The sequence below is a fragment of the Athene cunicularia genome (genome assembly GCF_003259725.1).
Source record: "Athene cunicularia isolate RWA chromosome 4 unlocalized genomic scaffold, athCun1 chr4_part1, whole genome shotgun sequence".
Lineage (NCBI taxonomy): Eukaryota > Metazoa > Chordata > Aves > Strigiformes > Strigidae > Athene > Athene cunicularia.
The window spans coordinates 19179807-19207477 of record NW_020799098.1 but is presented as its reverse complement, the minus strand read 5'-3'; the positions used below and the strand labels follow the sequence as shown (position 1 = coordinate 19207477).

General features: G+C 37.5%; 1 protein-coding gene across 3 annotated transcripts in view; it reads left to right on the top strand.

Moving 5' to 3' along the window:
- CCDC149 (coiled-coil domain containing 149) overlaps positions 1-27671 on the top strand; it is a 41483-nt gene that overhangs the window by 5528 nt on the left and 8284 nt on the right. For 2 of the 3 annotated variants that reach the window (XM_026846808.1, XM_026846807.1), the window contains exons 3-10: positions 6283-6390; positions 11849-11965; positions 13372-13544; positions 15029-15101; positions 16472-16556; positions 17827-17971; positions 24235-24311; positions 25655-25687. In XM_026846808.1, the coding sequence (XP_026702609.1) occupies positions 6283-6390; positions 11849-11965; positions 13372-13544; positions 15029-15101; positions 16472-16556; positions 17827-17971; positions 24235-24311; positions 25655-25687 (811 nt within the window). The remainder of the gene's footprint in view (positions 1-6282; positions 6391-11848; positions 11966-13371; positions 13545-15028; positions 15102-16471; positions 16557-17826; positions 17972-24234; positions 24312-25654; positions 25688-27671) is intronic. The other variant, XM_026846809.1, reaches the window with a different exon arrangement.

Below are 27671 nucleotides of genomic sequence, written 5' to 3'. Positions count from 1 at the left end.
AGATGAAAAACATTATGCATGCACTAAACTTAGACCTGTGCTTTGCTGTGGTTTGTAGGTGTGTGTGTTTGACTCCCATAGTGTGAGGTGGTAGGTGGAAAACAGTGAGATCGTTTGCCCTTGCAATGTATCAGAGAGCAATATTCCCATGGATTTCAAAATGTGCCTGCTCTGGGAGCATAGCTGGTAGAGAGATTTTGGTTCTGCATGCTGAAACTTGCTGTTCTGTTGATAGAAGTAGGTGGGTGGCAGTATGCAAAATCTAGGGCTTAGCCACACTAGGAGTCATGCTTTGTGAAGTGACACTGTTGTTTCTTCAACATGTATCTCCAGTAAACATGAGGCTAGGAGAGAAGAAATGCTCGTTCTAATGCAATATGATAGTCCCCCTTTAAAATTTGAAGCGTTGTTCAGACCCGATGTGTACAACAACCTCTCCTCTGTTTGCTGTTACCTTAATGGAATAGAGAGACACTTAATCCACACCCCTGCGCCTGAATACTCTCAGTGAATATTCTGTTAATTAGTCACAACACTCAGAATGTGTAAGGGATCTCCATTCTTTTTGTGCATTATCTCAAAGTTTAAGTTGTCCTTAAGATCTCAAAGCAGCTAAAATACTTCTGATAAAACAAGCTAATGAAACAATCTTCTATCGTAATATACTAGTCTTTGTATAAGTAAAATGAATCATTTCTCTTTGACTACGTCTTCATCTGCTGTCAACAAAATCTAGATGCCTATATAAATTATGGGGGGACTGAAGAATCTTACTGAACCTTCACATTAAAGGAATTTCTGCCAAGTAACTTCTCATGATACTGGTAGTCATGCTGACACCTTTGTTTGCTGCTTATGGTGTATGTTAACAAGTTACTTTGCAAAAACTGGCCTTATAAATGAGTCTGTAGTTGATATTAACTTTATTTTGTTTGTCAGCCTTTGGCAAGTGCTCTAGGTGTGGCTCAGTGTTTGGTCCTCTGTAACACTGTGTTAATCTAACACAGAGAAGACTGGTTGAAAAAGAGGAAAAAGGTATTCATTTTATGTGTCTACTGCTAAAATGGCTTTTTCGTTCTGTTAATCAGCTCTATAAAAATTTCGATTGCTGGCGGTCTTGAAGGTATGTGAGCACGAGCAAGTCTTTCTTATTTTGCAGAGCCTTGTCAAGTTTTGACTGGTGACAGGATTCCTGCCTGGTTTGCAGGGCAGCAGATAGTCACTCATAGGAGGAGAGGATTTTCTTTTCTTGTTTTATGTCAAGTGACTGCTTGGCAAGGCTTGGATTTTTGCCCTTGTTTTTCAGTGAGGAAATATGACTAATATTAAGTATATTTTGTTTAGTATGCTCAGGACCTCTAATTTCAGAAGTCTTCTCTACATGGTTTTTAAACTTAAAGAAAAAGACAATAATTTTTGCTTTTTACTGTCAGGAGTCTAGTGCTAGGGGAGGTTACCTTGGAGTGAACAGTGGTAGTTGGTAAGCACAGCAGGTTTTTCTGTATTAATTCAGCCATTACAATCATATGAATGTATTGAAGGAAAAACTGCAATTAAATTTCCTATCAGTCACACCTATCAAGTGTGCTTAATGTTTCATCAAACTTTTTTTTCTGTCAGCCCTATAATTCAGTGTTCTTCGTTTGAAGGTGTGGCTGAAAGAAACATAAAAGACTGTAAACTGCAGTATAGAAATGCTCGTTTGTATCTAAAAATATTTTTAAACTGTAAAGGTATGTTGGAAGCTTCCCCCTCTTCCCCCTTGCCAAATTACTTTTTCAGGCAGTATCTAAAGGTAGAAAGTCCTTTTTTTATATTTTTTTTAAGTGTCAGATAAGATTTATGTGCAAGAGAATTGAGAGCTATATTAAAGACTGTGTTACTATCCATCATTTTTAAAGTGGTGGGAAGAAAAATAACACTGTGCGTGTGTGTGGCTAGATTTGCAAAATTGTTAAAGGAGCCAAATTCAAGCGTAGTGCTTAATGCCAGGGGTAACTATTTGGAGTTAGGTTTTTGTTTTTTTCCCCCTACCCCCTTCTTCTTGGGTCATTGGTGAGTAGTGAGCAAAGATTTGTTGCTGTCTGAGAGGTATTCACTAGCTTATGTTTATAAATATTTATAGGTACTTTTGTCAATAGTTTCAGATGCTCATCTGTAGTTAAAAGTAAGGTTCTCTTCCACCTTCTATGCCAAAAATGTTCTTGCAAATTTTAACAAAGTCTAAGTGGAAAAGGGTGAGATCTGTGATCCCATCCTATTGAATCTTTCACTCTCCGGGCTGTTCTGATTTATGGTGCTTTTTTCACCTTATGAAATAAAGAAAGGCACTTCCCACTCAGCACTTTCACATTGGTCTTTTTCTCCTTTCTTTCTAGCTTCTGGTGGGATTGTTGGCTATGGTCGCGCTTGCTTGTGGTCAGAGGAAAAAGGAATATGGGCATGGTTTCTTATGTCTAGTATTGCAGTGGGGGTTTGGACTGCGCTCAAATCATATTTCATTGAGAGGGTGGTCGGTCACTGGAACAGGGTCCCCAGGGAAGTGGTCACAGCACTAAGCCTGTCAGAGTTCAAGGAGTGTCTGGATAATGCTTTTAGTCATATGGTTTAGTTTTAAGCAGTCCTGTAAGGAACAGGGAGTTGGACTTGATGATCCTGATAGGCCCTTCCAACTGGAGATACTCTGTGATACATGCAAGCTTCCTGTGACAGTTGGATGTAAAACAAATAGCTTGTCATACTGCAGAGGCTAAAGAATACCTGCTGGAAACTGAATGTCGCCAGAGGTGGACAGAGCTCTAGGAAGATTGTCTGATACTAGGCAGTTAATCAGGGACTTGAATGAAGCAGTATCTGTTATTTAGTATTACAAACAGTTGCATTGAGAGAGGGTAGGATAAACAAATAGTTTCCACTGCTGTGGGTTGTTGCAGAGGCAAGACAAGATGAAGCAGCAGAAAGGTATAGACCTCTTTCATCCCATTACCCATGGCTGAGAAATCTCTCTTCATCAGTATTTGGCATTAGTTTTGGCATTATTTTGAATGGTGTGAGTGAAAGAAGAAAAGTCTCTGACAGTTACAGGAGTCTTTTTGAGGCTTCAGCTAGAATCAGAAGAACTGTTGAAGAAATTGAATCTAGAGAAGCTGAATTTGGCTAATGTTCTCTGTTGCACAGGTAAATGATATGAGCTTTATTGTCTGCTGAAGTAACTTGTCTTGAATTTCTAAGTGAATTCTGTGTTTGTTCTATGAATATTGAAAAGAAGTTGCCAGGTGGAAAAATGAATCACCTTTCTCCTTGCATAGATTTCTCCCCTTTCCTCAAAAAATGCATGCTTACAGGTTCACGAAGCCAGTCCTCCATTGTTAGTTTTATCATCTTTCAACCATATGGTATACTTTCTTATATATGCCAAAGAAATGGTACCAAGTTCAGGTGTTGTTCAACATATCCTCTTGGCTGGCTCTCTTTAAGCCCAGTAGAGCACTTTTGAAAATCAAATATTTCTCCTTCTATCCACAGTTAACCGAGAGCTTTAATGAGGTCTTGCCAAAACCTTTAAAACTCAGAACAATCTAAATTATACATTGTATAGAACCTCTAAGCCAGGGAAATGAATAATTGCTGGAGACTACTTCTGTGACATAGCTTAGTTGTTTTAGTTTAACAGAAGTATAATAGAAGCTTTGCATTAAAGGAGCAAGTCTATACTTAGCTAATTGTAATGCTCTTAGCACGCTTCAATGAGTCTGTTTTACTTTGGTGTCTAAAATTCTTCATTTAAAGTTTCTTCCAAAATCCTTGTCTTGAGTATAAAGGTTTTTGTCACGTTAAGTCATTTATATGACTGACAAATAAAATTCAGCATAGAATTGCAATCCCAGAGAAACGGTTTTAAAGGAAATAAATCTGAGCAGGAAGATTTAGTATAGGCATGGTAATGCCTTTCCTGCAGTTACTGGGAGCTGGATTTTGACTACAGACTACTAGAATCCTGGTGGTGTGGCTGTAAACACTGATTAGTGAGATTGAGTTCTTCCCAGGTGTTGAAATTACATGTGCTATTGAAGTGTTAGGAATTGTTCAAATTCATCATAAAAAGGGACTTCATAAATACATGTGTTTCAGAGAGGCTTGTACAAATCGTGTTCCTTTTAAGTAACTCAGTCTGGTGGTGGGATGGCCTTTATTGAAAGTCAGCTATCAAAAAAAAAGAAAATTGCATCTGAGCAGTAGCCTTCGATACTTAAATAGAGTTTCCTGCAAACATGGCTTCTTTGTTTTCTTTCTTTTAAACAGCCATTAAGTACCCCTCAGAATCATTGACTGAATGTGCTCTGAAGCTCCTTGATTCATTCACTATATGAATGACTATTACACATTTGTGTAATGTGTAGGAAAAAAAATATCATTCTACCAAAGCATACTTGAGGAACCTTTTGCATTGCTTGAATGGTTGCAGTCTTGAAAATAAAATTAAAAGCAGCTTAATTTTGGGCCTATAATTGGCTATTTACATTTTTTACTATTGCATTCTTTTCCCAGATTATTTATGTGCAGTCTTCAGGCTTCAGGTTTATCAGTAGTTTAAATAGGTGCTTTAATCCATTCCAGAACTGTGGAGAAACTTACCTTATTCTGAACCTTTGGTCTCAGAGCACCAGAAGTACAGAAGCTGTAGCAGTGAATTAAGCTTGTTGTTCATCAGATAGGACATAACATTTTCTCAAGTTATTTTTTCTGTTTAAAAGTTTAAGGCTATTGCTATTTTAGACAAATTGGAATTCAGAGTCGGCCTTTTCATAGTAGCCTTTTGTAGTAGCCTACAAAAGTTCTAGCTGGTTAGTTTAATAGTCTAATCCTGCAAATGGTCAGATGCATATATAGCTATATTCATGTTAATAGTTCTCTTAAATACAAAAGAGGACATGTGGAAATAGCAGTTTTTAGTAAACAAAGGGAAAGATTACAGGAATGGCTATCAGACACCTTGTTGGTTTGATAGTATATGAGTTTTAAAGAGAAAACTCACAACATTCTCTTAGACTATCAAGTGGTAGTGAGAATGACTGAGTAAAAGAGTAGGACTGAAAGTGAAAGAGAGATATCAAAATAGAGTGATGGGGCAGCTGAAAAAGAAAAACAAATAGGGAATCTAAAACTAAACCTCAAATACCAAGAGACAACTAGGAACAGTCAGTTGATGTATTGGCCTCAAACCCAGGGAGCAGGTGTAAGGGTATCTTAGAAATGTTGACTCATGGGGCTTTAAGTCACGCTTAGATCTGAAATTTTTTTTTTTTTTTTTTTATACCCTTCAGATTTATGGCGATGGATGACATGCCTAGCTGCCTATAGCCAGTGTCTTGAAAGGCTGCACATTAGCCACTCCGATTATAACTCTCTTAGAAGAGATGTCACTAGTAGGGTTTGCTGGTGCTGGGTCAGCGTTTGTGTATTCATGAGATATTTTTAAGGGGAAAAAAAAAATTCATGTGTAGTATTTGCTCATTTTCAGATGTCTTAGATAGGAAAAGAGGATACTGCATTATTTTTTGGTTAGTGATAAAGCTGATGGAATTTTATTGTAGAAATATAGTACAGACTGCTCACCCTCCTAATTTATTAGGTTAATGTGAATGATAACTTTTGACCTGGATTATTTGGGAATGGGGTGAGAGGGTGTGTTTGATTTTAATCTCTAGTTTTCATCTCTTTTGCTAGATGTCTACCTAGCATCTAACAACACAAGTCAGGTCATGTTTGTGTTACTAGATATCTATGGTATAGCTCTGCATAGGGGCAGGGACTGTGGCTGGCATCCTCTTTACTGGCTAGGAATCTGCTCTAAACACTATTAGGGAATATAATTATATCATAATTATTTCTCAGCTGTGCCTTTTGCCTAATTATATGCAAGTTCAAAACTCTTATTTTGGCAACTTTGTATAAATATTGTCAAAGTACTCTGCATTTTGCTCTTCCCACCAGCCAAGATACCAGAACTAACATAGATGTTTTCACTTTGTCTTGTTTGGGGTTTGTATGCTGCTCTGAGAGTGTGTATGCACACATGCTATATGTGTTTCCTACTACTAAAGATAAAGGAGCCCTGGTGACTTTTGTTGTTATCTCTCTAATGAAGCATGAAGTCTGGGTACCAACAACAATATAAGTGAAGATTGTTGGCAGTTAAGGAGTAAGTCTAGGGTTTCCTTTCAGTCACCACTTATACTTCTCTCCATAGGCACTAACTTCTGACTGATACTTCTTTTCTAGGCAAATCTTGCTCAACTACTGAGTGAGGCTCAAGATCGAAATAAACATCTTGGAGAAGAGATTAGAGAGCTTCAACAGAGACTGGGAGAAGTACAAGGGGACAATAAGGTATTATAAACTTTTGTTATCAGTAAACGGGATGGAATGTATAAACGGTTGGAGTTTTGCATTTACTCATTTAGGAAAACAAATAAAACAGTGGGTTACAGAACTTCTAGAATGCTTTGATTACAATAAATGCACAAAACAGTAGAACAAAAGGAGCTTGTACAGGATACCAGTAAATGCAGCTTATTATATGTTTTTGTATGCTGCTTTTGCTCTGTTGTCCTTAACTACGTATTTTGCACCTAGTCTTGCTTTAATGATCTCAGACTGTCTTTATTTTTTAAAAAAATATATGTCAGTAGTGGTATTTCCTCTTACAAATAAGTACAGATAAGCATGTCATGTTCATTATGTGATAATTTTCAATTTTTTTGCAATGAAAATGCAAAATGTTAGTAGATAAAACCAGGGAAAGCATAATTTTTCCCTTAAAAAATATGGAGCAGTTGATCACAAGTATACACAGTGAGCTTTGTATTAAGCTTTCCTCCTATTACCCTTACATAACCAATTATTTTATTGCTAAATTTAGCTAGTTATATGGAACATTGCTCAAAATCTGCCATTTGGTATTAATCAAACTCCTGTTGTCTCTGTTAATTGAAATATTTAAACTCAAGCCAAATGTATGTAACATTCACAGCTGGAGCTGTATGCAAAAGTACATTCAGGGATCAAACTAGTGAGAGGTTGAATTTGAGAATCAAGGTGGTTAACGAAGTAAAAAATTAAACAAATAATGTATTATAACTTTCCCCCCCTCAACTATAGTTTTAAAGTTACAGGATTTTAAAATGTGAATAGAAATGATGTGGCTTTTAAGTATTCAGGTGTTTGGTTTTTTTTTCTTTCCATTTGAGTTCATTTTATTTTATTTTGTTTTAACCATAAGTATATTGTGATAATGCAGTCTGATTCATTGTTTATCACAAAAGACTTCCGTGAAGATATGCAGGGAGCTGGGAAAGGGTAGCGAGACCTGAATTTGTAGTACACATAGCATTCAGTGTAACTTGCTCAAGTCTTCAAAGACTTGCTTTCCCAGTGTTTCTTTTCATTTCTGTTATTGTTTGAATTATTACAGTGTAGAAGACAGTGCCTTGCAGTTCTTCAGTATCAATATTATGCCATACAGCCTTTCCCAAGCCAGTCCTGAACAGATAACAATGGTTTGTAAGTACGAACAGAACACGAAGGTAGTAAAACTGTAACATATTTAAATATCAAGGTTACATACTTATTTCAATTCCTTATAACAATATGACCTTAGTAACACAGAGTCTACTTCTTTGTGCTTGAACTGGCTTTGTTTAGATTTGCCTTTGTGGGTTAACTTGATACTAGCTGGTCATCTTTGTGACATCTGTATTCTCAGCATGAAGTTAAATTCTTGATTATCGTCACGAATGGAAAAATACAAAAAGAGTTATTCTGCCCACCTTGCCCTGCCTCTCCAAAAGGTGCAAAGTAGTGCATCACTAAATAAAGAGGGGGAGGAAAGAACTGCATCAGACAGGGATTAATTTAGACTAGGATTTTCATTTTTGGAACACATTCTTCACTTTCCTAGTAAATGAGAAATGGAGCTTATTTTAGAGTCAGGTTGCTGTTTTTTGAAGTGCCTAAAAAAGCATTGCCATCTCTCTGAGGGATTTAACACTCTCCTCCTGTGTCAGATTCTGTTCCCTCCTAGCTTTGGTGATAAAATTCGAGGCTTGTTCCTGAAGCCATTCTGTTCTGCTCATCAGTTCTCCTGTACTGGCAGCTGGGTTACTTCAGGCACTGGAGTCCAGATAATGCATGGTATATACAAAAACAAAGAACTATAATAATTTGCTTGTTCTTACATTTTTCCCCCTGCATTCTTCTTTCTGTTTTTTCCAAAGTGAGGGAGGGCATCCTGCCCAGCTGGTCTACGTCAACCTTACTTCTGGCAAGAGATGAACAAACAGCTGCTTTTGCAGCAAGTGAAGCTGCTTATGGATGAACAATTCTGCCTGTGTCTGAGCAGGGGTGACTCATGCAGGCTTTGTCGCTGAGTGGCAAGAGCTTTGTAGGGCTAAAAAAGAAAAAAAAAACCCTCTTTAAATATCACACATTAGCTCTATTGATAAAGAAATGTTTTGATGGCTTGACTTGTTTTTCACAGCTTTAATGTTTGCTACTAGTAGGATACAGTCATTTGGATTAGCAAAAAGACCTTAAACTGGCGACATTTTACTTGTTGAATCATGTTAAGTACATCATCAGTTAGGCAATGACAAATTACTGCATTTGGTTTAACTGGACTAATTTTTTCTTTTAATTTCAACTAGTATTCTGTTGGCACAAATAATAAAACTTCTACAGGCAGTCAGTCTCTGGAAGGATTTGTTGATGCAATTTGAGAAATACAGAAACAGTTCCACTGCAGTGCTCCAGCAACAGATATCTAAGACTCCGTATTTTTGTGATTGATCACAATCTCTTATCAGCTCTGACACATGAAAACTATTTTATGTTTGTGATAGTTATTTGTAAATCTTTTCTTCCTAACATTCTGGCAGCAATGCTTGTAGAACAATTACTGAAACATGGAAGAGGATAGTTAGGAAACCTAATTCTCTCTTATAAAGAGTAAAAATGAAAAGCGTAAGAGAAACTGGAGGCTTCTGGAAGACTAGATGACTCAGTTGCCTTCACTTGAATTCCTACCCACGCAAAGACATGGTTTTGTAAGCTGTCGAGGGCAGTGTTAAGCAAGAGGAAGATGCATGGAAAACAGTGGCTGCAGCATTACTGACAGTTTGTTATTATAAGGCAGATAATCATTCATGCAGCAACAGTGCAAAATATTAAATGTGGTGCGTATGTTTTGGCAGAACTGGGACTTAAGGTAGCAAATTTACATAGTTCTGATCCACTTTTTCAGCCAGTGACTGTGGCTTAACATGATGGGTTTTGCCTTCCATGAAGAATTTACTGTTTGTGCTTGTTTCACTTTTTGTTCTGCCTGTTTTATTGGTAATCAGGAATGAACAGCTTTGGCACAGGCATTGCTATGGACTCCAAGCCTACAGAGCAGCTATTCCAGTGAAGCCTGTTTGGGACATTGTGGGGCTGCTACAGAGTTACTACTTTATTAATAATTATTTTAGCTGACACTGATTAAGACAAAGCAGTGGTATTAAAATGATAAAGACTAGTGGCTTGCAGCATAGGATTGTTTTGATTAACAGTCTATGGGTTCTTGACAAGCAGTAGCTATCTCTGGTAAGGTGCCGTTAATTTGAATCTACTCCACTGCGGATGCTGTTCACAGAATCCTGGGGGGTAGCTCCAGATGCAAAATGAAGTTGAGTGGTCCTTTCCTCAGTGATTTCTGAATGACAGAAATAAAAATACAGCATCCAGAGGGCAGGAGTATAAAGTTTATAACAAAGCACTAATACATGAAATAAACCCTTAACCCTCTGGCATAACACTTAGTGTCTCTTTGGGTTACAGCATTTTCAGGGAAGAATTTTATAGCAGGTGGTGCTGCCTCATGAGACATTCACAATGCAGAATTAAAGGACTTGGCCTGTTCTACCCTGTCAACTCTCTGATTGGCCAACTGTCTGGAAGAAGCACTGTCATTTTATGGATTGGTATTTTATTTTATGTATGTTTATACTGCTGCTTTTATGGGCTGAATTTGGATTTTGGAAGCATTCTTTTCATAAGACTGCATAGATTTATTTTTTTTTGTCATCTCAAAATTAGTAGTAAATAAAGAGTTCTCCTTTTATTGGCAGACTGGTTGACCTTGCAAGTAATAATTGCTTGCAGTTATAATTGCATTTTATGTCTCACCCTCTCACGGGCTGGAGGAGAGTTGGTCACAGTGCATGAGTCACAGCTCTGAACCAGTTCCCAGCCTGGTGCCGAGCATTATGCACAAGTTTTTCTCTGCTGTGGGCATTTGAGGCATTGGTAAAGTGTGATTTCCCCTTCCTATTTCCAGTTTTTCTGAACTAGAATGAGTCCTCAGAATGTTACTACGTTTGTTTCTTACTGCCTTTCTCACTAGCCAGAGATTCTAGAAATTGAATTAATCTAGCTGAATTAAATCACTTTACCATACCTTTTGTTCATCAGCCTTTTATCATTTAAGAAACCAGTCCTATAGCTATAAAGCCATTCCAGGATTTGCTAGTTGTCTTTTTGACATATTTGTTTTGATAACGAAATTAATAGGAATTATATCCCCTAGGATCCTTTCTGCCTTACTTACTGTGCAGTGGTTTGCACTTTCCCTGTGGGGACAGGGAAATGTAGTTTGCCAAAACCAGTTACTTTGGGGGGCACAGCTTCCCCTCAACAAATGAACTGCTTATCAGAACAAGCTGTACTAGCTTCAGTGACTTGCACTGAACTGGAGCTGAAATAAGTGGCAAGGATGATTTTGGTAGTCTCTCTTGCATCAGCAGGATTTTAATTGGCACATTGCAGCTATGGTGACTGGCATTCCATAAATACCAAAGATAGATTTTAATGTATAATCTTCTACTTTAGAAGACTGATTTTTTTTTTTCTATCTCTGCAATATAATGATGTACATTAATTCCTTGGTGCAGTCAAAGATACATGGAAAGTCAAGCTGGTTATTGTGGTGGGTTTCTCTAGTCTCTGTGGAGCTCCTACAAATGAGGCCATGGGTAGGCAACACTTTTGCCTAGCTGTACTCAGTATGAACAACTTTAAATGCTGAATGCCTTGTAGACTGTTATTTTAATTCTCCATGGTCCTTGAAAGGTAGTTGCTTTTTGCTTTGAATATTGAATATAACTGTGTATTAATTCAAGTCAGAGTGTTTTCATCAGTCACAGAGCTGTTTGAGCATTTTAGCCAAGTCTTTTTGATGTTGGCCTGGTTTTTTGTTTTTAACGTGAATTAACTTTTGTGATTAGATGAAAAAATAATGCACAAGCAAACGTATTAGCAGCTGTTAATGCAAATTCTTCACTGATGTAGCGCAGTGAGATTTTAAGTGGTATCATTAAAATGAAGCTGGGCAAGCCAGTTCATGCCTTTTTATTAACTGGAAAGAGTTCTCTGCTGCAGAGAATATTAAGGTTTATATATGAAGATGGCTTTTTGAGAATTCTCTAGTTGTAGTCTGACTGGAATTAGTTCCTGTCACTCCCAAAAATCATTGACCACGTGTCTGTGTTTACTTGGTCTTTCATCATTTGTATACTCTGGTGACTATTGTTGCAGGGTCTAATTCAGCTCCTGTTGATGTGTTTGACTGGAATTTTTCACTGAGAACAGGATTGAGTCCTCAGCTCGGAAAATTCCCTCTCGTCTAAATAATACCATCTGTTTGGCCTGGAAGAGATGAAATCCACGACAGCTTTACTCTTTCTAATGCAGATGCACTCTGATGCTACAGCCTGTGTTCTCATGCTTAACGAATCTGTTTTTGTAATCACAGCTCCTCCGAATGACAATAGCTAAGCAGCGACTTGGAGATGATGAAGTTGGGGCTCGCCACTTTGCAGCACATGAACGGGAGGACCTTGTTCAACAACTGGAGAAAGCTCGAGAACAAGTAATATCTAAATGGGCATATACTGTCATGTTTTACAGAGCTAGTGCAGTAGCAAGTAAATGACTACTTCTGTTGTGTTTGGAAGGCTGGTAGCTGTATTGCAAATAGTGATGAAGGTGTTGGGATTTTTACTGAAATAGTTCTTATTGAGCACTAATTTAATACACATGCTTAATATACATGTGGTTAGAGTGAGTTTCCTAATCTCAGGAATTCCTTCTCTAGATTATTGATTCTCCTCTTTATAAGGTGCAGCAACAACTTGTGACAATTAAGTATTGTCAATGAATGTCATTGAAGAGACTCCTTAGAGAAAGCAGTTACAAGTATTCCAACACAGTATGTGGTGGTGGGTGAATCTCCTAAAGATATTCTCTGAATCAAATTTTCTGCAGAAGTGTTGTTAGTTTCCTCTTCCTTCTGCCTCTTAGCTATTTCTTCCCCTCTTTTGAAAAATTCTTGCATCAGACCTCTTTTCCGTACCTCATTATATCCTGTATTAATACTTTGTACCATGCAGCATCCAATTCATCAGACACTTTCCTAATACTGATACATAGCTTTATGGACAATTTGGGGGGTTTGTGTTCTCTGTTGTTTTTCAGTCCTCACTCAAGTGCAGCTCTACTTTAACTTACCAGAAGGACTGTTGATTGCACTTGTTCTTCTTCCAGTGGGATTCTTTCTGGTGTATCTGTTCCTAAGCTCTCACTCTCTCTGTTCATCACCTGGCCTCTTCTCACACGGTCTTCTGTTGCTATTCCCGGCTTATCAGTGTTTTCTGAGGTGGCATTGGAGACTTCTCAACTCATTGCAGACGTCTCTCACCTCTCTGTTTCCTCTCCTTGGAAGTTTGAAGCTCTTGTCCTTGAGTATCTTTCATACTGTACTCCTTCACCCTTTTGCTTACTAGCAGAGCTCACCCTGTCAACTGCTGGCTTATTTTATACTTTTCTCAGTTCTTCCTATTCTGTGGAACTTCATTGCTGAAAGTCCTGGAATGAGTATAAATTCTCACAGATGTTTTTTTCATCTTCAAAATTTGCCAAATTCTTATTCGGTTGAATTAATTCCTGGAGTCCTAGAAATTACATGCTAAAACCAGTTTCCTATGTTTGTAGCAGAATTATAGTATGGATTAAGGTTTGTTTTGCTGTTACATTTTAGTTGTTTTCTAGAAATTTTGTAAAACATGTCTAACTGCTAAAATTACTTAATTTCAAATTAATGAAGTAATACCAAAATACAGTAAAGGTACTGAGGCTTATGACCTTTGGAAGGACTTTTGACTGTCTAAAATCAGTCCTGTTCAGACATGCAGTGCTTGTTGCTGTTTTCAGTTTGGGTGCTATGTAATATTTTTGTTTAAACTTCAAAATAGTCATACAGCCCTCCTTTCTTCTCAGATTGAGACGCTGAGATATGATCTTCAGGCTGCACTGGATGAGTTACAGGATGTGAAAGAGGAACGCTCTTTTTACCAAGATAAGTCTGACAGACTGAACCAAGAACTTAACCATGTCTTAGGAGGACATGAAAACCGTATCATCGATGTAGATGCTTTATGTATGGAGAACAGGTGAGTGCATTGCAAACCTTACTGTTTCCCTAGAAGAAGCAGTGTATTGCCTTAACAGAAGCATCAGGAAGTCATTCACAACAAAACTTTAAAGAAAATATACCTAAGAATAAAAGTTAAGAGATTTTGGCAATTTGTTATGTCTGTTTTGTCTGTACTGTAGCTAACCATCAAATAATATTGAGAAAGTTAAACTGCAGAAAATTAAAAATGTTTTATTTGGCTACAGAGATGTCAGTGATATTCCCAAACAGAGATAAACAGGGAAAAGGAGGAGAAGTGCAGACCTTTTATGCCCATCACTGTACAGAACCAAAAGCAAGAATATTAAAAGTTGGTATCTTCAGAAACTCAGTGGGCTGTATGGGCTAATCTTGGATTGGAAGCAGGGACTTTGAGTACCCGGAGTTAACAGTTTCGGACATAATTCTCACCACAGGGAGAGGTTGTCAACATGAAGTGATTTGCCAACAAAAGTTGTTGGTGAAATCAGCCATGCAGATATTCTTACCACTTCCTTTGGGAAGAGAATGTGTTTTATGGTCTCTGCTAAGGATGACAGGGAGGAGTCATTGACAGAGTCATAGCAGGTACCTCCCTTAATGTCAACAATTACCTTAAAGTGAAATAGATCTTGTAAAACACTTTCCATTTATAGAGACCTGTGCTTCAGGTAGGAAAGTGTAATTCCAAAGGCATTAGTTCCTCCCATCAACTGCAGGGTTTTTTTCGGTTTTGTGTGGCCTACAGAGTTTTGTATAAGTTTTAAGTCCCCTGCTCCCCTGACAGTGGTATGACTTTTTTTTTTTTCTCTAAAATAGTTAAATTGTCACAAACCCCAATACAGCTGCAGTTAACGCTACATGAAAGAGGATATTTTATAAACCCTTTATACATGAAAAAAATATTTTCCTATGTATAAATAGCCATCTAATCCAAGTGCATAAATTCTATTAGGAAGAACTGTACTGTTTCAGTTAACTGTATACCATTTTTCAGCTATACTGTTAAATTTTCTACTTTGTGATTGCTAATGAGAAGTGCCATATAAGTGATGGATATTGCAATGCAAAATTTCTGCATAGTTGGGTCTTGTGTTGACATATATACAAATCTTCATGTGTCCATCTCACAAACCTTCAAGTACAGAGGACATGAGTTAATGCTTCCTGACTATTTCCTCTAGACATAAATATATCCTTTTCTCCTCTCTCCCCAAAAACCTGAGGACCAATATAAAATGGTTGTGCAGCGTGTTTGACAAATCTAAGAGAAGGGCAGCCTCCTTTTCTGATGCAATTTGTTTCCCTACTTAAAATTTTATGGGGTCAAGAGCAGTAAGATTTTGTTATTTTATCCCTCACAGAACTGCAGAGGGAAAAGAACTCTCAGTAGTTCAAAAAGAGAACATGCCAAAGTAAAGAGGGACGCTTGAGGCAGTACTTGAAGGTAGCATGAAGTAAAGGATTACATTTCTTTTTCAGGTATCTTCAAGAGAGATTAAAACAACTTCAAGAGGAAGTCAACCTTCTTAAGTCTAATATTACTAAATATAAGGTAGGATCCTCTCAGTGTATTATCTAAACTGTGCTTCATTATTCATGGAGATCATTGTTCATCCTCATGTTCATATGCATTTAAAGAACAAAGTTGTGTCTTCCAAAGAGAATCCGCCATTAACATTCTGACAGTATTAATATGTGTACATATAACATGCTCCATCTTCCTTGTAGGCTTCTTTACCAACATAGTACAAAGGGATACCCATTAAGAGTATTTTGAAAAAATTAATTCAATACATTTTTTTAAACTTCTGTGGGGGAACCCTCCTCCTGCTGGGGGTGGGGTGATCAGCCTTCCAGCCTGCTGATAGGTGAAAAGTAGCAGGTCAGGCAGAGTGTGGTGAAGTGACAGCAGCACAGATGCAGTCAAAGCAGGTCATGTCTCCCTGTCCCCTAAGGGCAGCACTGTTTCTTCATGTGTCTTAATGATCACTAAGTCTTCATTGTTCTTCTGTTCCTGGGTTAAGATATATGCTGTTTTGCATGAAACCTTCAGGACTGAATCTTGAGGGCAAAATATTCTTGCTCTTCCCTGAACTCAAGCACTCTATTTTCTTCTGCAAGTAATTTTGGGTGTGAGAGGGGAGGGCTGCTTGTCAGCGCATGAGAAGGGTTGTTTTAGGACTGTCAATAGGACTTAGCCATTTAGGCCACTATGAAGCAGTCACAGCAGAGACTTTTTGTGCATGAGCAACGCTCCTTGAAGTACCAAGTTCATTTTAGTGTCTGTTCACAGCATGAGCAACGCTCCTTGAAGTACCAAGTTCATTTTAGTGTCTGTTCACACTTACAATTTCGGTCTCTTGGAGTGTGAGTTAGTTTGTGGGTAAGAACTGAGAGTCTTTGTGGTCTAGCAGGTTTCACAAAACTATAATTGTTTTGGAAGAGCTGGACTTCTGTAGCAGGATGATTCTACTACTAATTCCTGAAAGTCAATATTTGCTATTAAAAGGGCTTCTAGAAGCCCTGATAGAGGAGTCTGAGCTTTGTGTTTTGAAGCCTATCCAAAGAAATGCTGGGAAAAGTCTGATTTTGTTCCCAACTGATATTCTCTACAGGATACTGCAGTATCTTCACTGGCACTCAACAGATTATTAAAAAATAGGCAAGTATTAAAAATGCATTGGGGGAAGTGGGTGGGAGAGACTACAATATAGAGATTACAGTGGGATAGAATGAGTCTTTGTAACATTGCGAAGACAGTTTTGGCTAGAGAATAATACTCCAGGAGAGTCACACTCCCATAGGTTACAGGCCCTCCAGAGTTGTTCGAAGACCAGAATCCAAAGTTCCAGATTCTTTACTCTTAGTTAAAAGATTCGTGGGCTACTGTTTTTCTAAATAAGATATTTGTTGTTTCCTTAGAACGCACTAGAGAGACGAAAAAATTCAAAGACTCATAGTAGATCCAGTAGCAGTGCTCTGACTGGAGTCCTGTCTGCAAAGCAAGGTATTACTTAAATGCGGAATGGTGTATCTCATTGAATTCCTTCCACCTTACTCTTAATTTCAGTAACCCTTTACTCACCAACCAAACCAAAATATTTTTTGTCTTTCCCGTTTATTATTATGTGCTAATTTTTGTCATTTTCTCAGTTTACTTGACAATATAAAATTTGCCTCTCAAGTGTTTCTCCTTTTGTTACTCTTTTGCCATTCATTCTCTGCCCTGTTCGTTTTATCAAAAAAATTTATTTTTTAAGCTCTAAACCCCTCTGCAACTTTAACCCTGACAAATCACTTCTTTATTCATCTCTTTGCTCTGCTAACAATGATAATCACAACGCGTATTTCAATGAAAAATAGATTGGGTGGTAGGGGAGTGTCCCTAATTGAGGTTTTCTGTTAATGTTCTTGTAAACTTTTTACATTTAGATGTTTTGCAAGAAATTCTTTTGTCCCATGTTTCTTCATGGGTAGTGAAATGGTATAATCTCTTTTTCCCCCTTCAAAGAAAATATCAAGATCAGGAAAGAAAGGGGAAGAGAAAATTCTTTGAGCCAAAGAGTATACCTGTCATCCTACTGTTTAGTTGTTGGTGTATTCATACACACATACAAGATCAGTAGTATTTGTCATGGTAGGCTGAAACTGGATTTTCTGGTTTTGATTTCTCTTCTGTCCTCTTCTCTGTGTACTTGCATGCATGCATATATACATATACATATACATATACAAAAAGAGGAAGAACCAGCGTCTAGTTACCAAAATTAATGATAGTAGTAAACTTCCTGGTCTGGTTGGGAGGTACAGGCTCTAAGCTGTAGAGGAAGAGTTCATGGGTGACTATTTTCACATCAGTATTAAATAACCTGAAGGATATAATAATTCTAAAAAGTAATATGAAAGCTTCCTTGTGGGCTTATGTTTTAATACAGGTCGGAGAGAAATTACTGATTTTTACCAATCTGTAGGCCCATAGAAGAATGAGTTTTGTTCCTTCTGAACAAAAATAATTTTCAAAAAGCAGATTTAAGTTAACGTAAGATATGTCTGCCTGTACTTGTTCTGGCAATTGCTGTGGGAATAACGATCAGATTAGAAAGCCATCATCTTTAGGCCTGCTAGAGATTATATTTCTCGTCTCTTGGCTTTGTTTGTTAATTGAAAGAAAAAAAAAGTATTAAGTAATGGGAATAGTTCTGTAATGTGAAGTAAATGTTTGTGTCACATCTCTGTGCATGAGAAGCCAAAACTCATTTGTTTTTTTAACATTACAGTCCAAGAGCTGTTGTCGGAGGATCATGGATGTAGCCTACCAGCCACACCACAGTCCATTTCAGATCTCAAATCACTGGCCACTGCATTGCTGGAAACTATCCATGAAAAAAACATGGTCATACAACACCAAAGGCAAACCAACAAGTAGGTAGCATGACTTTTAAGTGAAATAGAACTTATCAAGTTATGGAAAAGTCATAGTTTGGGGGAGTTTCAGGGAAATAGGAAAGAAGATCCATTTTCACAGAAAATTCATTGTCATTGTTAACTGGTAATTTCTTTAGTTTTTAAGATCAGGTATGTGTTTAGAGAAAAATTACATTTTCAAAGTCTGGAGTTGACAGAGACCTGTCTGTCTCCGCTAGGCAAGGATTGGTTTGCTGCTCAGGTTTAAGACAAACCATAATAACCCAGGGGGGACTTCTAGCAGGTAGTCTGTAGGGAGGGCTAAAGAAAAGCTGCCGGGAGGAAGGACACTCTTGAATTGGAGGAGAAGATATGTGATATTTGTTGTTAATACAGAAATTTGCTAATGAACACTGATGGGAATAGTAAATGTTGCACCTAGGAAAGGGTCTGAAAATGTTTGTCACAGTCTAGCGGCCTATATGTCATACAAACGATAACAGTTGCTCCTATAGTTACCTTGCCAAAAGTTGTAGGAGATAAACACTGTTGGATTGCTACTATATGATGTTTTTTAAAAAAATCTGAACTGAACTTTCAAGGAGAATTTGTTTACTCTTAGCTGTTCTGCTCATCAGTAGAATTCCTTGTGTCTGGCACAGCTCCTATCATGGCAGAATAATTTTTGACACATTTTCTGACATTCTGATATTATTGTCCTTATACAGTATATGAAAATCAGAGCTAGGAAGTGTTCCTTGATTCTGTGCTCAGTTTTGGTTTGGTTTTTTTTTTAAGCACTGAGTCACTACTGGTAATCAGAGGTTATTCAGGCTTCTCAAAAGCACATCAGGACCAAATGCCACAAACAGGCAGACATCTTTCATGAAAAGAAGGAGTAGTACTGAAGTAAACTTTATTACACTACAATAGATGATTCATTTTGAAAATTGATAACTCTGATGCTAGGCAGACTCCATTGCATAATTCTTAGTGATGTGGCAACAGAAGTGGAGGAGCAGTGTATAGCCACTCTTAATACTCTTGAGAAAGTAAATGCCTAATCAGCTAAAGGGACACTAAAGTGATGAAAATGTAGCTCAGGTCTAACTGATGGCAGCTCAGTCAATTCATGCTCTAAATGTGTCATGTAATGCAAGAGGAGTTACTGCACTGAGCTGTGCTAATGAACTGCTAACACCAGTGTACTCCCTTCTTACTGCTGATATAACATCAAAAAGAAAACATTCAGAGAACAACTTTTCTTACTCCAGGTATAACCTATCTTTGCCTTTTGCATCCTGATGCTGTATCATTACCTGGTGTTCTAGTCAGCATACTCTTGCCTGTAACTGTAGCAAACTTCTGTCTTAATTTTGTATTTCTCTTTGATCATGTGCAGCCTCTTGCATCTCTCAAATGTATCATTGCAATGATGGCTTCACTTTCTGATACCACTGTCTCTGCTTTCAACTACTGAGTATGGGTTTTCTTGAGATAAGCCTTCACAACGAGGTATGATTCTTCTATCTGCATGTCCAGCTGGCCGTATGTAGCCACGGAACTAGAGACTGGATGCCTGCACAAACTGGTGTTCTATGCCCAATAGAACATCAAGTCTTAGAGGGAGGTGACATACATCCCTCCCAGGTCAGGAGTGTGCACAGATCTGTAGTGGTATATTCAGTTCAGGATGCTTCAGGGGAAAAAAAATAAAGATAAATCCTGAGCAAGCTGAGAGAAGAAACTCAGCAACACTCCTATGTGATATGCATGTTCTTTTTGACACTTTTATGTTTAGTTGGATTAAAGAAGCTTTTAAAGAGCTAGGAAGAATGTAAATTACTTCAAGTAGAAACACCTAAGACACAGAAGAGTTAAAGTGAAAAAGGGAAATGCAGGTAGGACATACTTCATTTGAGGTGCACTAGCAGGTTCTTGGGAGCACTTATTTGCCATGTAAAAAGTTACAAGTAAAGACTGCTGACTTGTCATAATGGGGAAGAAACCTGTTGCAGAAGGTTGGAGGTGAGAGTGAGGTCAGTGCACAAGTAAAACAGACAGGTCCACAAACTGGTACAGTAGAAGATGCATTTTTCTGTTGAAGACATTTCTTCATTCAAGGTAGGGAGTTGAGAAGAATATGGAGCTAGAGAGAATTGTAATGACTAAAGATCAGAAGGTAGAAGTCATGTTCTTCACCACTCTGTCCTGTTTGCCTGGCTTTCCCTGTGCAAAGAGTATGTTTGAAAGACACAGTTACTCTTTGAGATTGTTGTGTGAAGGAAGTGAGATTTATTGGGTAAAGAACAGGAGATTTTGGGTGGTTGTTTCATTCAGGGAGGAAATTCTGGCTTTGATATTTGATAGATGATTGACGTATTAGTGATTCTATTATCAGTAAATGAGACTTTTTAGACTGTATGAACTTGTTTTCCTCCAGTTAACCTACTCTGAAGTCAAAACATCTTTTGTTGGTTGCAGATTGAGATATGGCTATGTAAGTTTACAATAGCAGAATGGTAGATTTACTTTCTGATTAACTGAAGCAATAACAAGATAGGAGTTTTTTTCACGTAGGTTAGAATTTAGATGTACTGTCGAAGTTGACTTTCTGCTGTTATACTGTTGTTAAAAACATCCGTTGCCACTTTCTCTTGGAACAGCCACACTGTTATTACTGCTGCTTTTCTGAATATGTGGCATGATAAAAGAAGGTGTGGGAGTATGTGCCTAGGAACGAGTAGGCTAAATCCAGTTGTTTTTTTTTTTTACCACCACTTTAAAAAAAAAAAACAAACATAAACCCAAACTTGTTTGGGAAGAAAACAGTTCATTTTCCCCAGCTGATTGGTAGCTACTACTGCGAAGTTTGAGTAACATCCTATGTTTTTCCTCACAAGTACATTAGCTTAATTTGAAAAGGCAGTTGTAAATGAATTCTATATGCAGTAATGTGTTGCAAGAATAAATAGTTACATAAATGTAAAAATAAACAGTCTTAACCTTGCCTAGCAAGTGGATAAAAATCTTTTTTTCTTTTGCAGGAGTAAACCATTTATTAGATGTTCTTTTTAGTGTAATTTGTTCCTGAAATTGCCAGGACCCGTGCAAGCCAGATCAGTGTAGAAGCTGCTCTGCTACTTAGACATGTTGCACTAATTTTAACTTTTCTAACTTGGTCAAGCTCAGTCATGACCAAAATTACAAAAAGGATTGTGTTAGTCTGTAACTGAGTAAATGTTTCCATGTGATGTACAGAACTAGATATGTGACTGTGATGGACCCTATTTACAGGTATTTGGATGATTTATGAGGTTATATGTCTTCTGTAGCAAGATCTAAGTTAAAATAGAGGTGAACAGAGCTCAGGTGATATAATCAGTAGAGCTCCCTTCAGATTATGGCCATGTATGTTGGGAAGCATGGGAGAGCCAGAAGAGAGCTTCTAAATTCAGGTGAGAGCATTGCTGCTGTTACATGAACAGCAGATTTCTGTAAAACCTTACAGGATAATCCTGGAGGGGAGTTTAGACTAACTCTGTTGTTGCATTAGACACATGACCAGAATCAAAACAGAAATAGCTGTCAACAGAGTTGTCCATGACATGATCCTTCTGTTTTAGTCAAAGATCTGGTCCACTATGCCTAGAGATTAAAAAAAAAAAAAAATAGGGAATTTAATGCTACCAACTCATGCAGCCCCTTTAAAAATATATACTCTTCCAGGCCACCACAGCTTCCCACAGTACATATGGAGGTGGCAAATTATCTGGAGGTCACACGGGAAAGGAAGGAATGAGATAAACCACACTGTGTTCAGGATTGCTTACACATTTATTTTTCAAAAACTGCTATAAGATTTTGCAGTTTTATGCAGGGTTCATTTCTCCCACACCTGTCTTCAGATAATGTGGTTTGAAACAAACTGGAATCATATTCATCCCTGAATGTTGTTTGCTGTCTCCTTGAATGAAAGAAGCAGGGTTAAGTATTGTCCTCTCTTTTTGTCAACCATTGTTCAGAGTCACAGAATTATCCTTCTATGTGACAAAGGTTAAAAAATAGCTTAGGGTCTCTTCTGGGGATCCAGTAGGAATTACCAAGATATATTTGCTCCAAAACCTTTTAGAGATAGCGTGGTACAACTGATAATTATAGAATTTAAGAGAAGTAAGTGAAAAGTGGCTTTGCTGTTGTCTGAATAACAAGAGCAGTACCCATAACTGAACTTGATGCAAAGGGTTGAGTTTTCTTCTGTGATATGACTAGCTGCCAGGGAGGGCAGTATCTTTCCCCTCTTTTCTGTCCTGGATCTACTGGTGTACTACTTACAAAAATAATAAGGATTTTTTTCTTTTCCTGGTAGAAGTCCTAAACTGATGATCCATTTGTGGTGACAATCATTAGCCAAATCAACATTCTTTTGTTGTCTCCCTGGCTGAGGTAACATGACACAGAAGAAGTCTTGCATCATTTCTGTCTGTTCCTGCCCCTGTAAGCCAGGGGAACTCCATGTTCTCAGCTACCCTTGATGGGACCTTAGACAGGGAGGTTAGAGTGGGCTCCCTGTGTGCAAGGTAGAGCTTCTTGAAGGTTGCTCTATGCCTTTCTCCGTTACCTGTTGCTTTGTACTGCAGAATGCAATTGCTGGATGTCGGCACATATGCTGTGATATGAAAATAGAGTTATTAAGGCTGAATCTCTCATACCAGATGGAAGCATTCTGAAAGCAAAATCTAGACTTGACCAATTTTGCTTGTAATTGGAGAAGACTAATAGATCAATCATAACCTTGGTAACCTATTTGATTACTGACTTTCAGTGGGGAAATAAACATAACTGCTCCCAAATGTCTTCTCTACTCTGCTTGTAAATGTGATGGACTGTTTGCTTTTTAATTGATATACACCCCTGTAACTCTCAGTGCTTTCTTTGATATTTATTATAAGCTTTCTCTTTTACATTCCCTCTCTCATCTTATTTTTGTAATCTTTAAAATACTTACAGACTTTTATTGTGTCATTGCAAGCCCTTACAGTAGAGATTTCAAAAATACTTAGTCCGTGTTAATCAATTCTTCTAGCCCCTTTGATATTTGCTGGGTTTACTGTTCTTCACGTCCTTCCCAGACGCTGCCATCTTGTCAGTAATGACATTCCCAGTATACTCAAATGTCTGCAGCATAAAAACTCTCACTAGAGAGCATGCAGTGCAGTAGTACACAGCTCTGGTGAGCATGGGAAGATACTATTGCCTTTCTGTGTTGTGATATGCTGCTTCTCAGCATTTAACTGACTTATCCTGTTGCTGTAATTTGATGGGTAAAACTTGCTGTCCATTATCTCTGCTGTCATGTTTAGAATTGCTGCTGTGTCTAGGTTTCTCACTCTATTGGGTATTGTTTGGGATTTATCTAAAGGCTTCTGACTCTAGGAGACTTGCTGTGCCTGTGAGAGAAACACTTCAAAATTCATTGGAAAAAAAAGAGCTTTCTTTGCAAGATAGCAATCTCTCATTTGATCTGGGGAGAGAATTAAGACTAAAAGTTAAATCCTGCAGAAGAGCTAACTGCAAATAGTATTTGTGTAGGAATCAGATACAAAAGAAGAGATGACCCAAGAAATGCACTGAAAACTAAGAGTGGGTGATAAAGGCACTAAAGAGCTTGAAGCTTTTTATTAAAGTAGAAAACAGAGTTCAGCATTAGAAGAAAAGATGTAGTGGAAAAGATATTCCTTGTCGTTTTAAGAAATTGTAGTGATGGAGAAACTTCTGCGAATAAAGGACTAGGCCAAAATTGTGTCTTAGGACTTCAAAATCAATCTCAATGTTGTCTTGAGTTTTCCATATTTTTTCTGCATAGCTTTTACCTTCTGATTTTAACTGTAGAGAAAGTAAAAGTAACAGGAAGAAATATTTGCAGGCAAGGAGATTGGAATATTGTGAGTTGCTATTTTTGCTATTCTTTGTCTTTACCAAAGGACAAAGATTGAATGTCCAGTACATCCTAGACCTTATTTAAAAAAAAAAAAACAACAACCCAAAACCAACATATGAGGTAGATTAGACAACTATATTTAATTTTCTTTTAACTCTGGGGAAGGTTGTCCATTCTATAGTGAAAAGAAATGACTGGATACAGTCATACGGCACGAGTTAAGTAACAGGTTAAAAATTGAACTGTAGTCCTGTAAGCAATTGGGCTTTGGTTACCTTAGTATAACAAGGAATTTTAGCTCACTATCCCTGGCTTTTGTTTTTATTTTCTTTTTCTGAAGAATTCTAGGTAATCGAGTGGCAGAACTAGAAAAGAAATTAAGAACTTTGGAAATTGCTGGCTTGTGGAGTCTTCCAGGTTAGTAAAAATTCAAGAGAACAGCTTACATTATTTAGTTTTCAAGGGTATATTTGCATTTAAGAAAAGCTTGGCTATAATTTTTTTAATGACAGTGATTTCACAAATGTACTGTTCAGCACATTTGCAAAATTAGAAACCTCTAATAAATGTTAAGCTGAAACCAAAAATCACTAGCCTCTTTAAACTCGCGAGTCAAATAAGTATACTTAAAAAAAAAAAAAAGTTTTAAATACTGGAAATAATCAAATTGTCTCTATAGTATGCAGGCAAAAAAAGGGACTATTTTATTTAAACAATTGTGTAATATGATACACAAGGATATTGGCCATTATGCTTTTCAACAAATTTTATTTACTAAATTTGTACTTCTTGTAACTTCCATGGATTTTATCACCGTATTTTTAATGTTTTTCTGTAGAATCATAAACTCTGAGAAATTGGAAATGTAAATGATCTTAAATTTTCTAGTCCATCTCCCCAGAACAGGCTTATTCCCTGTAGCATCTTAAGTATTGTATTTGGGTTTGAATTACTCAAGTAATGGGAGATTAATCTGCTTCCTAATAGACCTCGCTGTTAGGAAAATGTGCAATATTTAATTTACATTTACTTTTTGCTTCTCTTCTTCCCATTACACCTAATTGTGTCTTCTTTAACCACTGTAAATTATGCTACTCTATTGTTGGTATTTGCATCATTAGGTTTTGCTGTTTATGGCTTCCTATCAGTGCTACTGGGAGTGGGAGATAGTGTAGTTTTGTAGTTTTTTGTCTCTGTGTTTTCCACCTAACCTTTCCATCTAGAAGAAGACATTTAACAAAGCTGAAGAGACCTTGTGACATACAATTGCTGTTCAACTGTTTGGCCTGATGTGGTGTATTTCCACTGTAGCTTGCCCATTGTAGGCATTCTCAGTCACCTTTCTAGAACTGGCTCTCTTCCTGATGCTTTCCAGAACTGAAGGTCACAAATCTGTTTCCATGGAATACCATTCGGTTAGTCACCTAGTGTACTTAGTGCATTTGTCCCTCCACACATTCTCCAAAAGATGCAGGTGAAATATTTGTCTAAGACCCTGCTAATGTGGTTTTGTATCTTAGAACAAATGTGTATCATAAACTCACCAGTTTAAGGTACTGTAGTTTTTTTCTTCAAAAATAGCGTTCCATGATATTCATACGCTAATAAATGCAGCGTTTCTAATCTTTGCAAAATGTATTAAAAAAAAATGAAACAGTTGGAACTTCTTGCACCATTGTTGGTCTGTGTCGGTAAGACATCATATTAATGTTTATACAATAACAACTGTCTCTTTCCTTCCTTTCTTTTGCTGCCTGAAGGCCTGAGCTACAATGTCTCAGTGGGATTTGGGAGTAGGTTCTGCTTAACGTATATATTGAGTAATTGATTTTAGCAGTACGTTAAATATTGTCACTGCATGTAAATAAATGGAAATGTTATCTGAACATTTTTATATCCAGCAGATTAAGGTGTTCAGTCAAATGAGTTAGATGACCACAAAAAAATGGAGGCTGCTCTACAAGACAATTCCTTTAAATTAAGGAGAATAGTAAGAAAGTATGATCTTAAATAGTTGTAAAGGAATTTTACACTGGATTGCGAGTTCTGTTGAGCCTCAAGGTTTGTTGATCTGCTTCTTGCCTTTTAAATAGAGAGTGTACTTTTGTTTCCAAGTGCACTCTAGTCCCAAGGTGGTCAGAAAGAGTCTTGCAACACCTGGTGTGTCACCAGTTTTCTTTTCAGAGCATTGAAAGCTTCTGCTCCATAAAATGTAATGTAGCAGCATGTAATAAATACCGTGGGAACTACCACGGTGGACTCTGCAGCTGAATGTTGGCTTGGATGAGGGGCAGAACATGGAGAGTATCTCATCTAGTCAGTCTTAAATCCAGAGAGAAAAAAATATTATTTGGTTATGAGTTGAACTTTTTGTCATTGGGAAAAATACACAGATGAAAGCTGATGTTCAATCTAGCACTGAAATAAACGCATATTATATAAATTGTGGGTTTTTAATCTGAAGTTAATGTTCCTACTTAGGCATCGTAGTCCATATAACATTTATAACATCTGCTGTCACCATAATATTAATATATTCCAAATGGTTTTAATAAATGATGTTAATAAACTTTATCCTATTGAAGAAAGAGCTTGACCGCCTCTAATTTTTTGTTAGGTAACATATTTGTCATCTGCTTTTTGATGAATGAACTGTGGGAAAGCTAAATCAAGAGGAAGTGGATGTTTAATTTTTGAAATGGTGAAAGTGGTAGCATAATTAATTTTCTGTAGAAGTTCCACCCACCCCAAACTTTAGCTTCCCCTGTTTGGAAAATGGGCTTTAATTAAGCAAATCTGTGAGGTTCATTGCTGAAAAGAAAGCAAGCTTGGCTGTAGATTTGGCTCTGATTTTCTTCTTATGAGCCTGCTTGCCTTGAGGAGGAAGCAAAGAATGTGATGTTCGCAGAAGCATTTAATTCTTTGCTTTGTCTTAGGTACATTGTGGTTCAAATATACATTCATAATATACTAAGTGTATTCAGTAGTTTGATGTCACTAGATGTTCAGGTGAGTTAATCATTTCCTGAAAATTCCAAATTTCCACTGAAAAAAAGCCAAAGAAAAGAGCCAATCATGACTCAGTCTTTTTCTCTCTGGGATGCTAAGAAGGTTTCAGCACTGCCTCTTGCTCTGCAGTAATCAGTGCGGAGCAGAGACATGGTAGAATGAATGGACTCAGCAGCTGCTGTGGGCATAGACAGTGACAGGAGTGTAGGGTGCAGCAGCTGGTATAAGAGGATACCCAACCCTGGAGAAGAAAATTAAGAATTGCTACTACTGAAAACGTATTTGTTTGCTTATTTTGAGATCTGTATACTTTTCACTGAAGTCCCTGAAAAACTCATTAAATAGAGGAACACAAAGCTATGTAAATTATGAAACTGAGCTTACATGGCAGCTAGTTGAAATTCCCTGTGTGTAACCCAACTTCAGATCATGATTCACAGACTATAGGGCAGCAATACCCCCATGTCCTTTCTTCATGAATGGATGTGAGTCACTGTTAATAAATAAATATGCATCGGACTCTGTGGGCCACATCTGTTGCTTAGATGTGTGGATACTGAGCTTAGCTTTATTTTTTTGTAACCAAGTTGGTTTTCAGAGAAAAACGTGAAAGTAGATGTGTTTACTGTGTAAATGCTGGCAGGAAGTCAAGAAGTTTCTGGGTTTGAAGCTTGTCTTGTAATCTTCAGGGACTTTAGCTCAGGCTTTACTTTTTTGATTAAAAAAAGAAAGAGACTCTGTTTTCTATTTTCCTGTTAAAGCTTCCCC